At 40.7% G+C, this 15,395-nt stretch overlaps 1 protein-coding gene across 8 annotated transcripts in view; it reads left to right on the plus strand.

Annotated features, from left to right (window-relative positions):
* Cbl (E3 ubiquitin-protein ligase CBL) overlaps window positions 1–15,395 on the plus strand; it is a 138,794-nt gene that overhangs the window by 41,370 nt on the left and 82,029 nt on the right. For all 8 annotated transcript variants that reach the window (XR_011713805.1, XR_011713806.1, XR_011713807.1 and 5 more), the window contains exons 5-7: window positions 4,245–4,382; window positions 5,154–5,232; window positions 8,279–8,419. Coding sequence is in view for 4 of the 8 variants with exons in the window: in XM_071670995.1 (XP_071527096.1) it covers window positions 4,245–4,382; window positions 5,154–5,232; window positions 8,279–8,419 (358 nt within the window). In the remaining 4 variants the exon portion in view is untranslated. The remainder of the gene's footprint in view (window positions 1–4,244; window positions 4,383–5,153; window positions 5,233–8,278; window positions 8,420–15,395) is intronic.

Genomic DNA, 15,395 nt, shown 5'->3' on the forward strand with positions numbered 1-15,395 from the left:
ATTAAATAACCTTACCAACCAGTCAACAGTACAGTCACCCCTTTTTTCATGAATTCCACTGCAATACCCTCCAAACCCGTTGCCTTGCCGGCTTTCATCTTCCGCAAAGCTTTTACTACCTCTTCTCTGTTTACCAAGTCATTCTCCCGAACCCTCTCACTTTACACACCACCTCGACCAAAACACCTTATGTAAGACAAGGGAACAAATGGGAACATCAGTGAAGGGGGAGGTGATAACAAGTTTTTGAAGTGTTTGATGATATTTTTGAAGTGTTTGATGATATATATATATATATATATTTAGTTTATTCTATTATACTTTGTTGCTGTCTCCCACGTTAGCGAGGTAGAGCAAGGAAACAGACGAAAGAATGGCCCAACCTGCTTACATACACATGTATATTTATATTTATTATATTTTCTTTCTTTCTTTCATACTATTCGCCATTTCCCGCGTTAGCGAGGTAGCGTTAAGAACAAAGGACTGGGCCTTTGAGGGAAAATCCTCACCTGGCCCTCGTCTCTGTTCCTTCTTTTGGAAAATTAAAAAAAAAAAAGAGAGGGGAGGATTTCCAGCCACCCGCTCCCTCCCCTTTTAGTCGCCTTCTACGACACGCAGGGAATACGTGGGAAGTATTCTTTCTCCCCTATCCCCAGGGATAATTATATATATATATCTTTCTTTCTTTCTTTCAAACTATTCGCCATTTCCCGCATTAGCGAGGTAGCGTTAAGAACAGAGGACTGGGCCTTTGAGGGAATACCCTCACCTGGCCCAATTTTCTGTTCCTTCTTTTGGAAAATTATTTATTTATTTTGCTATGTTGCTGTCTCCCGTGTGAGCGAGGTAGCGCAAGGAAACAGACGAAAGAATGGCCCAAACCACCCATATACACATGTATATACATACACGTCCACACACGCAAATATACATACCTATACATTTCAACGTATACATATATATACACGCAGAGACATATACATATATATACACATGTACATAATTCATACTGTCTGCTTTTATTCATTCCCATCGCCACCCCACCACACATGAAAATTACAACCCCCTCCCCCCAAATGGAAGACAACAGCCTTGAAGAATGTTTGGAAGTCGAGAACAGTATCTCGGAAAGCAAAAATGGGTATTTTTGAAGGAATAGTGGTTCCAACAATGTTGTATGGTTGTGAGGCGTGGGCTATGGATAGAGTTGTGCGGAGGAGGGTGGATGTGCTGGAAATGAGATGTTTGAGGACAATATGTGGTGTGAGGTGGTTTGATCGAGTAAGTAATGTAAGGGTAAGAGAGATGTGTGGAAATAAAAAGAGCGTGGTTGAGAGAGCAGAAGAGGGTATTTGAAATGGTTTGGTCACATGAAGAGAATGAGTGAGGAAACATTGACCAACAGGATATATGTGTCAGAGGTGGAGGGAACGAGGAGAAGGGGGAGACCAAATTGGAGGTGGAAAGATGGAGTGAAAAAGATTTTGAGTGATCGGAGCCTGAACATGCAGGAGGGTGAAAGGCGTGCAAGGAATAGAGTGAATTGGATCGATGTGGTATACTGGGGTCGACATGCTATCAATGGATTGAATCAGGGCATGTGAAGCGTCTGGCGTAAACCATGGAAAGTCCTGTGGGGCCTGGATGTGGGAAGGGAGCTGTGGTTTTGGGCATTATTACATGACAGCTAGAGACTGAGTGTGAACGAATGGGGCCTTTGTTGTCTTTTCCTAGCGCTACCTCGCACACGTGAGAGGGGAGGGGGATGTTATTCCATGTGTGGCGAGGTGGCGATGGGAATGAATAAAGGCATACAGTGTGAATTGTGTTCATGTGTATATATGTATGTGTCTGTGTGTGTGTATATATATGTGTACATTGAGATGTATAGGTATGTATATTTGCGTGTGTGGACATGTATGTATATACATGTGTATGGGGGTGGGTTGGGCCATTTATTTAGTCTGTTTCCTTGCACTACCTCGCAAATGCGGGAGACAGCAACAAAGCAAAAAAAAAAAAAGAGAGAAAAAGAGTATATATGTATATGTCTGTGTAAGTATATATATGTGTACATTGAGATGTATAGGTATGTATATTTGCGTGTGTGGACGTGTATGTATATACATGTGTATGTGGGTTGGTTGGGCCATTCTTTCGTCTGTTTCCTTGCGCTACCTTGCTAACGCGGGAGACAGCGGCAAAGCAAAATAAATAAATAAATATATTTAGGGGCTGGAAGTCCCCCACCCCCCCCTCTCTTTTTCCCCAAGGGATGGAGGGGGAGGGGGGGGGCAGGTGAGGATGTTCCCTCAAAGGCCCAGTCCTCTGTTCTTAATGCTACCTTGCTAATGCGGGAAATGGCGAATAGTATGAAAGAAAGAATATATATATGGAGAGTGCTGGGCAATTGATTCCTAAGTGATTGGTGTCTTGATTATGGTAGTTACACCATAGGCATGAAAGGTCTTGTGATATATTGGAAAGTTGTTTGCAATGATATTGGGATGAGTGATGTCCAGAGCATTGATAAGAAAGTATGAAATGTTTTTCTGGGAAGTGTAGCTTCTGAAGGGTTCATTTATGGTGGGAAGGAGCTTAAGACTTACGTTGGGAGAGTGAATGTTTAGTGCTTATCAGGCTATTTCATTGTGTGTGTGTTTTGTTTGTGTTAAGTACTTTAGGAGTTAGGGGATCTGAATAGAGTTTGCTGAAATGTGAAGCAGGGGTAAGCTTTTTATTTCTCCTTCGCATATTCATTTACTTCCTATCCTAGGAGTCATATCTTTATAAGGTTCCTCCAGTGCTCAGGAACCATTGATGTTCACTGGCCAGGCCATGTCATGAAGTTTAGTGTTCTGTGTGTATGTATGTATGGAGAGTGCTGGACAGTTGATTCATAAGTGATTGGTGTCCTCATTACGATAGTTACATTGTTGGCATGGAGGGTCTTGGAATATGTTGAAAGATGTGTATAGTGTTAAAGGGATGGGTGATGTCTAGAGCACAGATAGAAAAGTGTGATGTGTGTGCCAGTGGCCTGTTAAATGTGATTCACAAAAGGCTAAGAAGTGGCACTGGATTTCACTAATTATGGAGACTCAATGCTGTGGCCACCCCCTTAAGGGAGTTCCAGTTGGGAACGTGTTAGAGATATGGATAGATAGATAGTTATTAGATTTACAGACAATGATTGAGTCAGATTACCCATAATGTGATTGAATTATGGAGTATTTATAATAGATAAGTGTTCAAGGACTTATATAGGACATTGTGGTCTGTGGCTGGCCTGTTCTACATGCTGATATTTGGGATACTTGGCAGAGGTTCTGTGTCATCAGGAAATTAAATTTGGGTCACATATGGGCACCATGACATGAGATTAGTTTAATCCCTTTGTCATTCTGATTGCTGTCATTGGTCATGAATATTTCTCACATCATCATGTACTTCTTACATCATCATTATTTACCTTATTAATATTTTCTTCATCTGTTCCTGATGCAACATTGTTAATGTAGGAAGTGGCAAAAGCATGACAAAAAAATGTTTTACTTCTTGGGGTATTTTACTGCTCTTATTTTTTCTTTGATGGTATAAATAGAAAATGGTTTCATACCATTCTCATACATATGAGAAGGAGCATTTATTCAGTTATGTTGGTCTTTTATATATAGTAAATTTCATGTCTTTTCTTACACCAAGGACAGTAGGACACCTCCAATCCTTCCTTGTGGTTACTGTTCTCCCAGCTTGTGCTTTTCCATGACTATCTCTTTGCACATTGCTTCTCATATCTTCAGATATGTTATGCACCTCAAGCCATCTCTCCCAGACTTGAGCCATACTCTTTTGAAACAATTACTTAGCAACAGGCATACAAAATTTTTGCTGAAGATTGTTTTACTTCTTTGTATTTTATTTTGACACAAAATTTGATTGAGGAATCTAGCTAATTTTGAAGGTTGCGCTTTAGATTTTTTTAATAAGATGATAAACATCTGTAACTGAAGCAGTCCAGTTCTTGAGAATATTGATTATTTAGGACTTGGGTAGTTATTCAAAATGGGAAAGACTCAGTCACTCATAATCTTGTATATATATACTATACACGAACACAGATATGTGTATTCTTTGTTTTAGCTGTGATTTATGTGATTTCTGTTTGTAGGTGAGTGGATACTGGCTTAGATATTTTTACTCATGTCAGAAGTTGCTAACATTGCATTTTTCCTTAACAGCTATGTTTTTCGACTATCATGTACACGGCTTGGTCAGTGGGCGATCGGTTATGTGACCAGTGATGGCAGCATCTTACAAACCATTCCTCAAAATAAATCACTTTGTCAAGCCCTCTTGGATGGACACAGAGAAGGATTGTAAGTATTTTTGAGAATTGGAAGGGAGGATTTATATAATTGATTTTAACCCAATATAAACCTTGAACATCTCAGTTAGGTGTCCTTTCCAACCTAATGAATCTTAGGTTTTCGATTTGTATAGAAAAGGTATTTAACCTCACAGTTTCAGATACATTCCTGTGACAGTGAGAAAGATAAACTTCAAAATAATGATTTGTCCACCTCTGATCACTGATAATGTGTAGTAGTTTTGTACATTTGTCAACACAGCATAATTAAAAGTGCAGTATTAAGGCTTGAGTGTCAGTTGCGTTGCCATTTATTTTACCTGCACTGAAAAATTGAGTACTGATTACTATGATATTATACAATAGATCTTGTTATAATCATTGTGGTAGATTGAAATTTTTTTCACACCAGCAAAATTTCTAGCAACACCAGTCATATGGTGTTTTGTTAAAGTCAGGCAGGTGCGGGCAACATTACCTCCATTTGAGCCATCTTGGTCAACTTTTTCTGCTGGAAGAATTCCACTTAATCCAAAGACTGATAATTTTTGTCAGGGCTTTATCGTTGAGAGTAGTGTCTCATCGAAGAACTTTTCATTTTAGAGGACTCCAGTTTCCTTGCTACTGGAAGTAGCACAGCCTTAGGCTACAGAAACTTTGGAACGAGTTCCTGGATAAAACTAGGACTCTTTCTTGGAAAAATGTCCTAGGATGAATATCAGTGATTAAATGAAAACAGTATTCTTTGTGAGATAAGTGCCAGGTATATCCTTTTTTACAGTTATTTGTATCCTGATGGGCGGAATCTCAATCCAGACTTATCCTGGGTTGTACAAGCCACTCCTGAGGACCATATTAAGGTAAATGTGAAATGTTATTAGATTTGAAATGACTGGGAATAATTCGTATGTTTATATTACTGAATGAAGGGAATGGTGCTTGGGACATGGGAAACCCATATCCTTAGGAAGGGTTTATGGTGTGAAAATGGGAATGATGAATGCACATTGTGGGAGTGCATGGAAGGAGGAGTGGTATGTATGGGAGTGAATGAAAATTATCAGGGAAGGGGGAAAGAAGAATGTTCAACTGTGCTGTCACTGAGAGTATGAAATGATGTTACAGAACATGGATGGAATGAATAGTGTGGGAGAAAGCAAAGATTGGAATTATGAAGTATGTATGGGTATGTGTATATACCCCCATGAATATGAAGGCTATGTGAAGTAAGGACGAAATGAAGCATTTCTGGAGAAATGTGGTCTTGAGGAGAGAAAGGTGGTTGTAATGGGTTACATGAATATGAAGGTGGGTGTTATGAAATTGGCGAGGTAGTTGGTAAATGAGGAGTGCATGAAGTAATTGAGAATGGAAATTATATTGTGGATGTTTGTGCTGATAAGGGTACACATGGGTTTACATGGATGATATATGATGGAACAGAACAAAAGGGTTTAATTGACTATGTAGCAGTGGATGGAAGGTTGATAAAGGCTGTGCTGGATGCTGTAGTTGTGAGAGAATTCTCTGGAGACTGACTGTTCTGTAGTTCTTGTTGGGGTAAGGATCAGGGAGAAGTGGAGGTATGGTGTAAGGAAGATTGGAGAAGTAAAAGTGTTGGCATGCATGAAAATGAATCAGAAAGAATTCAAGGAGTATGAAAAAAGGATGACTGAATATTTAAATGGAAGTGCAGTAAATGTAGGAATGCAGTCATGTAAATGAGTGTTAAAAATGTTAAGAGAAAGACTGTTAAAGGTTGTAGAATTAGTAAATGGATACAAGGCCATAAGGTATTAGAATAAAAAGGAAATATATGGGGGATGAAAGAGATTAGACATGCTGTTGTAGAGAAGAAAAAGGTATATGGTAGATTTCTTGATTGCTAGATTGACTGAAAAGTAATTTTGCTTTTTTTTAAGCTAGTTTAGTAACTGGCATTTTTTTGTATATTGATAATAGAGAATAGATACCCCAGAGTGAGAGGCTGGAAATCCCCCCCCCCCTCCAGTTTTTACTTTTCCAAAAGAAGGAACAGAAAAGGGGGCCAAGTGAGGATTTTCCCTCTAAGGCTCAGTCCTTTGTTCTTGGCACTAGAGTGATGTGGGAAATGGCAGATATGTATAAAAGAAAAAAGATACCCCAGAATTACTTATGATCCCCTAGAGATTAAAAAAGATTGATGTGCTCATTGAAGACCTTTTATTTTTATTTCTTATTTTTTAGTGAATTCTTTTATCTTATGGAGTAGTTCCTATGCCTAAGGAACCCCTTAAATGTTCACAAAAATATCACTGCAGAGATGAATTTGTATATCATGCTAAGGGACTGTGGTCCCTTGGTAATCTCTCCCGTATTCACTCAGGGATCACTTCTCATTAGGTAGAAGTAGTAGGTAGGACCATTCAGGTGGGAGCATTAGGTAGAAGTAGTAGGTAGGGCCTCTGGAAACATTATGGTAGATTTGCCCAATGGCATGTTAATGTTGTGGCACTAAAGTCCTAAAAAGCAGTACTGGACTTCACAAGTTATGGAAACTCTTTTGTAAGTTCCCAAGGGGAATGGATAGATAGATAGATAGCTGAAAAGGAGAGGGAAGGATATAAGATGTGTAAGAGGAATGTTTAAGAAAATGATAGAGGAGAGCAAAGAAAGAGCAGGTGCAGATCGTGGAAGAAAGTTAAGTGAAAAGTTTAGGGAAAATATGAAAGTGTATTGGAAGAACTAAAAAATGTAAGAAAGTGGATGTGAGAGTTGAAATGTTAATGTGAAAATTAAGGAAGGGGAGTTGCTAAATCAAAAGAAGGAAGTGAAAGAAAGATGGAAACAGTGTTTTGAAGAACTGATGTATGTGGAAGAAGGTGCAGCAGTAATTGTTATATGCATGGATATAACAACTATATAATTTTTTATCATATTTTTTTGTTTTGTATTGCAAGAAGTCTGATTATTCTACTGAACATATGCCAAGTTGAGATTTGAAATCAAGAGATTACTCCCTCAATGGTTAAGGATTTACCCAGGAAAAATGTTTTCTTGATCTTTTCTCTAATTTTCATTGTAGTACATCACTCATATATTGTGCAGGCTTGACATACTTGCTTGACAAGAGTTGAGCCTAAGTCAGTCTGGTCTCAAAATCTGGTCCACTTGCTCTTTGCTACAGTGTTGGTTCTCTGTCATCTTTCTAACAATCTTACTTTGGTTTCTGCTCCTGATAAGTGGCTATTTGTGTTCCTGCACCATCAGCTAGACCATGTGATTCATGGTAGAATCTGCATCACAAGATTACTGTATGGCTGTCAGCAACTCATGCATGGGCTGTTTTGATGCTTGATTCTTTCCCTGCATCACAAAGCTTTGTTGTTCTTTGCCCTAATGGTGACAACACGACTTTTTTGTAAAGGCAGGCTTCCCCCTCATTGTTTTTTCTTCTCATACTTTTCAATTACTTTTGATTCTTTTTACGTTTCATTGAAGACTTGACTTTGATGAACACTTCTTTCCTTGATGGTAGCCTTAAGTATAAAAGAAAATAGTTCAGTTTAAGCAAATTAGGTGTTAGTTCTCTGGCTTAGATTTACTTCCTTTTTGTCAGTAATTCCAAAAGAATGGGGCTGCTTAGTGAAGTAGACACTGTGTACAGTTGACAGAATTATGTAAAGAAATTCAACAGAACAGTTCAACAGAAGAGTTGCTAACAAGTATTAAAGAAATGTGACATTCTTGAAAATTCGTATGTAAAGGAAAAAAGTGGTGTGTCTTAGAGGAGTGAAATGATATATATTGGGCTGTAAAATTTAAAGAATATTTATTAATCTTTGCTTAGACTTGTAAGTGATCTTTAAAGAAGATAACTTTTAGTTTAGTGTATTCTTCTTGACATTATTTTTTGTTTTCCCTCAGGTAACCCAAGAACAGTATGAACTTTACTGTGAAATGGGCTCCACATTCCAGTTGTGCAAAATATGTGCAGAAAATGATAAGGACATTAGAATAGAACCCTGCGGCCATCTCCTCTGTACTCCGTGTTTGACTCTATGGCAGGTCAGTTTGATATGACTCAGTAGGTCAGTCTTACTTTGATTTTTAGATCAGTCTTCATGTGACTTAAGTCATTCCTAACTTAACTCATAGGTCATATATGATTTGAATCATCGTACATTGTTTACCTAACTTATCAAGTAGGAAGTAATTCCTACTTGTCTCAGTAAGTCATTCATTACCTGATTTAGTCAGTTCTCCCAAACGTTTGCTGAGTAGATCTGTCCACATTTGATACAGCAGGTCAGTCCTCAATTGACTCATCATGTCACCCCATACTTTACTGAGATTATTTCCCACTTCATTCATAAGGTCAGTCCTTACTTGACTTTTCATGTCAGTCCATGCTTAATTTTGCATGTCACTTTTGAAATGACTTATCAGGTGAATTATACATTTCCCTGTGAAGTCATTTCACCTTCTTTAGCAGGTCAAGAAACTTCATTTGGAAGATAATTGCTTTTTAAGCCAACAGGACAGTCTCCACTATACTCATACACAGGTACTTTTTTTTATGCTCAATTGCTTTTTGTTCCTTAGTGAGGTAGCATTAGGAACAAGCAAACAATGGAATCATTTACACACATGCACTCTAAAGCTGTTGTGTATGATGTACTGAAACCTGAGCCTACCATCCACAGCCAAGCTTCACAGACTATTCCATGGTGTATCTTCCACTCTAGTATCCTTGCCACACTTCCTCTAATACAGGGCATTCACCACCTCCTATCTCTTCGCCAGACTACTTGCAATGACTCTCTCACTTCACGTGCCTCAACCTCCAAAACATTCCATGCCTGCCACTTTTATCATGAAACACATTCAACAGTCCTTCAAAAAATTCACAGTCCCATTTTCCCTGCTTTGTCAATTATCACTTTTTGATGTGCCTCATTCACTAATGCTTATTTGTTCTCTTGTTCTCCTCACACTATTTATCTTCAAAACATTTTCTTATTCTCCCTGCAGTGTACAGATACCCTCATACTTCACTATTCATTTGCCCTTTTTTTCAGCCACTGCACTCTCCTCATGTACATCTCTCAATTACATGCACTCCTTCCCTGCAGGTAATGCCCATTCACCTCTCTTATATTTCACTGACAACCTTAATTCTCTCACTGACAACTTAATTCTTTCATCCCACCACTCGCTTCCCTTTTCACATGCCAAACACTTCCTTTGCACATATAAGTACTGTATTACACTTGATTGATGTTTCTTGTGTCAGCGAGGTAGTGCCATTTAACAGAGGAAGAAAGACCCATCCACTCATAAATACACATATGTAAGTATAAACATAGATGCATACACATGTACATATTCATACATTTAGATTTACATATCATCATATACACACGCACATATACATAAATACACATGTACATTTTCATGCTTGCTTTTATCTATTCCTGGCACCATGCTGCCCCACAGGAAACAGCATCACCACCCCCTGCGTCAGCGAGGTAGCACCAGGAAACGGACGAAAAAAGACCACTGTTTCCCTAAATATTACCCATTCCTCACCCATTCTCCCAGTTTTGCCTACTGTCACCTCTTGCAATTCTTCATGTAATCTCACCTTGTTTCTCTTCACAGTCCTCTTTTTAAGCTCATTCTCTTTCACAACACTGGACACTGTACTATACACCCTTTTCAGTTCCTCTTTTACTGTTTCTAAAGCCTCTACAAACTTTATCTTTCCTCTCCACCAAGAAGTGATTAGATATCCCACCTGCTGCCCCTTTTCACCACATTAATATCCATAAGTCTAGCACACCTGCCAGTTAGGATGTAATCCAATAATCCCTGCTTACCATTATCCTCACTTACCCTTATATACCAGTGTATATAAACCAGGTATTCCCAGTTGCCAGTCTTTTTTCAGCATTTTCATTAACAGTGTTTACCCCATGCCCCCCATTTATACCCTTAACAGCGACATCACTCACTCGTTATTCAAATCACCGATTATTGTTACTGAATCACTTGCATCAGAATTACTGACACACTCACTTATCTCCCAAAACACTTGCTTTTCATCCCACTCCTTTCACTTCTAGGTGCATTAGCACTAAACATCCTCCACCTTTATTTATTAACCACTTTCATTTTTATGGAAATCAGTTTGGGGCTCAATTCCATACACTTTTCTACACATTCCCACAACTCCTCCTTCAGCATCAGTGCCACCCCCTCCTTTGCTCCCACCCTCACACTAATCCCATATGTTTTATTTATCCTACCGCCAGGAACAAACGCTATGTATATATATATGTATCCCCGGGAATGGGGGAGAAAGAATACTTCCTTTGTATTCCCTGCGTGTCGTAAAAGGCGACTAAAAGGGGAGGGAGTCGGAGGCTGGAAATCCTCCCGTCTGGTTTTTAGTTTTCCAAAAAAGGAACAGAGAAGGGGGCCAAGTGAGGATTTTCCCTCTTCGGCTCAGTCCTCTATTCTAAACGCTACCTTGCTGATGTGGGAGATGGCAAATGTGTGTGGGAAAAAAAATATATACATATATATATCTCATTTCCAGCACATCCATCCTCCTGCGCACAACTCTATCCATAGCCCACGCCTCGCAACCATACAACATTGTTGGAACCACTATTCCTTCAAACATACCATTTTTGCTTTCTGAGATAATGTTCTCGACTTCTACACATTCTTCAAGGCTCCCAGGATTTTCGCCCCCTCCCCCACCCTATGATCCACTTCCGCTTCCATGGTTCCATCCGCTGCCAGATCCACTCCCAGATATCTAAAACACTTTACTTCCTCCAGGAGGATGGATGTGCTGGAAATGAGATGTTTGAGGACAATGTGTGGTGTGAGGTGGTTTGATCGAGTAAGTAACGTAAGGGTAAGAGAGATGTGTGGAAATAAAAAGAGCGTGGTTGAGAGAGCAGAAGAGGGTGTTTTGAAATGGTTTAGGCACATGGAGAGAATGAGTGTGGAAAGATTGACCAAGAGGATATATGTGTTGGAGGTGGAGGGAACGAGAAGTGGGAGACCAAATTTGAGGTGGAAAGATGGAGTGAAAAAGATTTTGTGTGATTGGGGCCTGAACATGCAGGAGGGTGAAAGGAGGGCAAGGAATAGAGAATTGGATCGATGTGGTATACCGGGGTTGACGTGCTGTCAGTGGATTGAATCAGGGCATGTGAAGCGTCTGGGGTAAACCATGGAAAGCTGTGTAGGTATGTATATTTGAGTGTGTGGACGTATGTATATACATGTGTATGGGGGTGGGTTGGGCCATTTCTTTCGTCTGTTTCCTTGCGCTACCTCGCAAACGCGAGAGACAGCGACAAAGCAAAAAAAAGAAAAAAAAATATATATATATGTTTATGTGGCTTAGATGTGGATAGGAATCTGTGGATTTGGTGCATGACACATGACAGCTCAAGTATGGATGTGAGCAGATGTGTTCTTTCTTTGTCTGTTTCTCGGTGCTGCCTCACATGCAGGGAGCGGCTATCAGGTGTGGGGGAGAAGTAAAAAATATGTGTTATCACTTTTTCTTTTATGCATTTATGCTAGTTTCATGTAGGGTAGGGTGGTGTTAGGAATGGATGACAGCAAACAAGCATGAATATGTATTTGTGTATATATATGTGTGTCTTTATATATATTTTTTCTTTTTTTCATACATATTCGCCTTATCCCGTATGAGCGAGGTATTGTTAAGAACAGAGGAGTGAGCCTTACAGGGTATATCCTCACTTGGCCCACCTCTCTGTTCCTTCTTTTGGAAAATTATAAACGGGAGGGGAGGATTTTCAGCCCCCCGTTCCCTCCCCTTTTAGTCACCTTCTATGAAATGTAGGGAAAAAGTGGGAAGTGGGGAGGGGGCGAAAGTTCTGAGTGCATTGAAAAATGTGGGAAAGCGAGAACATTACCTCGGAAAGCAAAAATGGGTATGTTGGAAGGAATAGTGGTTCCAACAATGTTATATTGTTGCGATGCGTGGGCTATAGAGTTGTGCGTAGGAGGATGGATGTGTTGGAAATGAGATGTTTGAGGACACTATGTGGTGTGAGGTGGTTTGATTGAGTAAGTAATGAAAGGGTAAGAGAGATGTGTGGTAATATAAAGAGTGTGGTAGAGAGAGCAGAAGAGGGTGTTTTGAAATGGTTTGGTCACATGGAGAGAATGAGTGAGGAAAGATTGACTAAGAGGATATATGTGTCAGTGGTGGAGAGAACTAGAAGTGGGAGACCAAATTTTAGGTGGAAAGATTGAGTGAAAAAGATTTTGAGTGATCGGGGCCTGAACATGCAAGAGGGTGAAAGGTGTGCAAGGAATAGAGTGAATTGGAACGATGTGGTATACCGCGGTTGATGTGCTGTCAATGGGTTGAACCACGGCATGTGAGGTGTCTGGGGTAAACCATGGAAAGTTCTGTGGGGCCTGGATTTGGAAAGGGAGCTGTGGTTTTGGTGCATTATACATGACAGCTAGAGACTGAGTTTGAACGAATGTGGCCTTTGTTGTCTTTCCTAGCGCTACCTTGTGCTCATGGGGGGGGAGGGGGTTGCCATTTCATGTTTGGCGGGGTGGCAACGGGAATGAATAAAGGCAGCAAGTATGAATTATGTACATGTGTATACATGTGTGGAAGTCGAGAACATTATCTCGGAAAGCAAAAATGGGTATGTTTGAAGGAATAGTGGTTCCAGCAATGTTGTATGGTTGCGAGGCGTGGGCTATGGATAGAGTTGTGCGCAGGAGGGTGGATGTGCTGGAAATGGGATGTTTGGGGACAATGTGTGGTGTGAGGTGGTTTGATCGAGTAAGTAATGTAAGGGTAAGAGAGATGTGTGGAAATAAAAAGAGCGTGGTTGAGAGAGCAGAAGAGGGTGTTTTGAAATGGTTTGGGCACATGGAGAGAATGAGTGAGGAAAGATTGACCAAGAGGATATATGTGTCGGAGGTGGAGGGAACGAGGAGAAGTGGGAGACCAAATTGGAGGTGGAAAGATGGAGTGAAAAAGATTTTGAGTGATCGGGGCCTGAACATGCAGGAGGGTGAAAGGAGGGCAAGAAATAGAATGAATTGGATCGATGTGGTATACCGGGGTTGACGTGCTGTCAGTGGATTGAATCAGGGCATGTGAAGCGTCTGGGGTAAACCATGGAAAGTTGTGTGGGGCCTGGATGTGGAAAGGGAGCGGTGGTTTTGGGCATTATTGCGTGGCAGCTAGAGAGTGAGTGTGAACGAATGGGGCCTTTGTTGTCTTTTCCTAGTGTTACCTCGCACACATGAGGGGGGAGGGGGAAGGTATTCCATGTGTGGCGAGGTGGCGATGGGAGTGAATGGGGGCAGACAGTGTGAATTGTGTGCATGGGTATATATGTATGTGTCTGTGTGTGTATATATATGTGTACATTGAGATGTATAGGTATGTATATTTGCGTGTGTGGACGTGTGTGTGTATACATTGTGTATGGGGGTGGGTTGGGCCATTTCTTTCGTCTGTTTCCTTGCGCTACATAGCAAGCGGGGGAGACGGCACCAAAGCAAAATAAATAAATAAATAAATAAATGTATATATATTTTTTTTTTTTTTTTTTTTTTTTTGCTCTCTCCCGTGTTTGTGAGGTAGCGCAAGGAAACAGACGAAAGAAATGGCCCAACCCACCCCCATACACATGCCTTGATTCAATCCACTGACAGCACGTCAACCCCGGTATACCACATCGCTCCAATTCACTCTATTCTTTGCCCTCCTTTCACCCTCCTGCATGTTCAGGCCCCAATCACACAAAATCTTTTTCACTCCATCTTTCCACCTCCAATTTGGTCTCCCTCTTCTCCTCGTTCCCTCCACCTCCGACACATATATCCTCTTGGTCAATCTTTCCTCACTCATTCTCTCCATGTGACCAAACCATTTCAAAACACCCTCTTCTGCTCTCTCAACCACGCTCTTTTTATTTCCACACATCTCTCTTACCCTTACGTTACTCACTCGATCAAACCACCTCACACCACACATTGTCCTCAAACATCTCATTTCCAGCACATCCATCCTCCTGCGCACAACTCTATCCATAGCCCACGCCTCGCAACCATACAACATTGTTGGAACCACTATTCCTTCAAACATAGCCATTTTTGCTTTCCGAGATAATGTTCTCGACTTCCACACATTCTTCAAGGCCCCCAGAATTTTCGCCCCCTCCCCCACCCTATGATCCACTTCCGCTTCCATGGTTCCATCCGCTGCCAGATCCACTCCCAGATATCTAAAACACTTCACTTCCTTCAGTTTTTCTCCATTCAAACTCACCTCCCAATTGACTTGACCCTAAACCCTACTGTACCTAATAACCTTGCTCTTATTCACATTTACTCTTAACTTTCTTCTTCCACACACTTTACCAAACTCAGTCACCAGCTTCTGCAGTTTCACACATGAATCAGCCACCAGCGCTGTGTCATCAGCGGACAACAACTGACTCACTTCCCAAGCTCTCTCATCCCCAACAGACTTCATATATATATATATATATATATATATATATATATATATATTTATTTATTTTATTTATTATACTTTGTCGCTGTCTCCCGCGTTTGCGAGGTAGCGCAAGGAAACAGACGAAAGAAATGGCCCAACCCCCCCCATACACGTGTATATACATACGTCCACACACGCGAATATACATCCCTACACAGCTTTCCATGGTTTACCCCAGACGCTTCACATGCCTTGATTCAATCCACTGACAGCATGTCAACCCCGGTATATCACATCGCTCCAATTCACTCTATTCCTTGCCCTCCTTTCACCCTCCTGCATGTTCAGGCCCCGATCATACAAAATCTTTTTCACTCCATCTTTCCACCTCCAATTTGGTCTCCCACTTCTCCTCGTTCCCTCCACCTTGGTCAGTCTTTCCTCACTCATTCTCTCCATGTGCCCAAACCATTTCAAAACACCCTCTTCTGCTCTCCCAACCACGCTCTT

This window comes from Panulirus ornatus, chromosome 16 (genome assembly GCF_036320965.1).
Source record: "Panulirus ornatus isolate Po-2019 chromosome 16, ASM3632096v1, whole genome shotgun sequence".
Classification (NCBI taxonomy): Eukaryota; Metazoa; Arthropoda; class Malacostraca; order Decapoda; family Palinuridae; genus Panulirus; species Panulirus ornatus.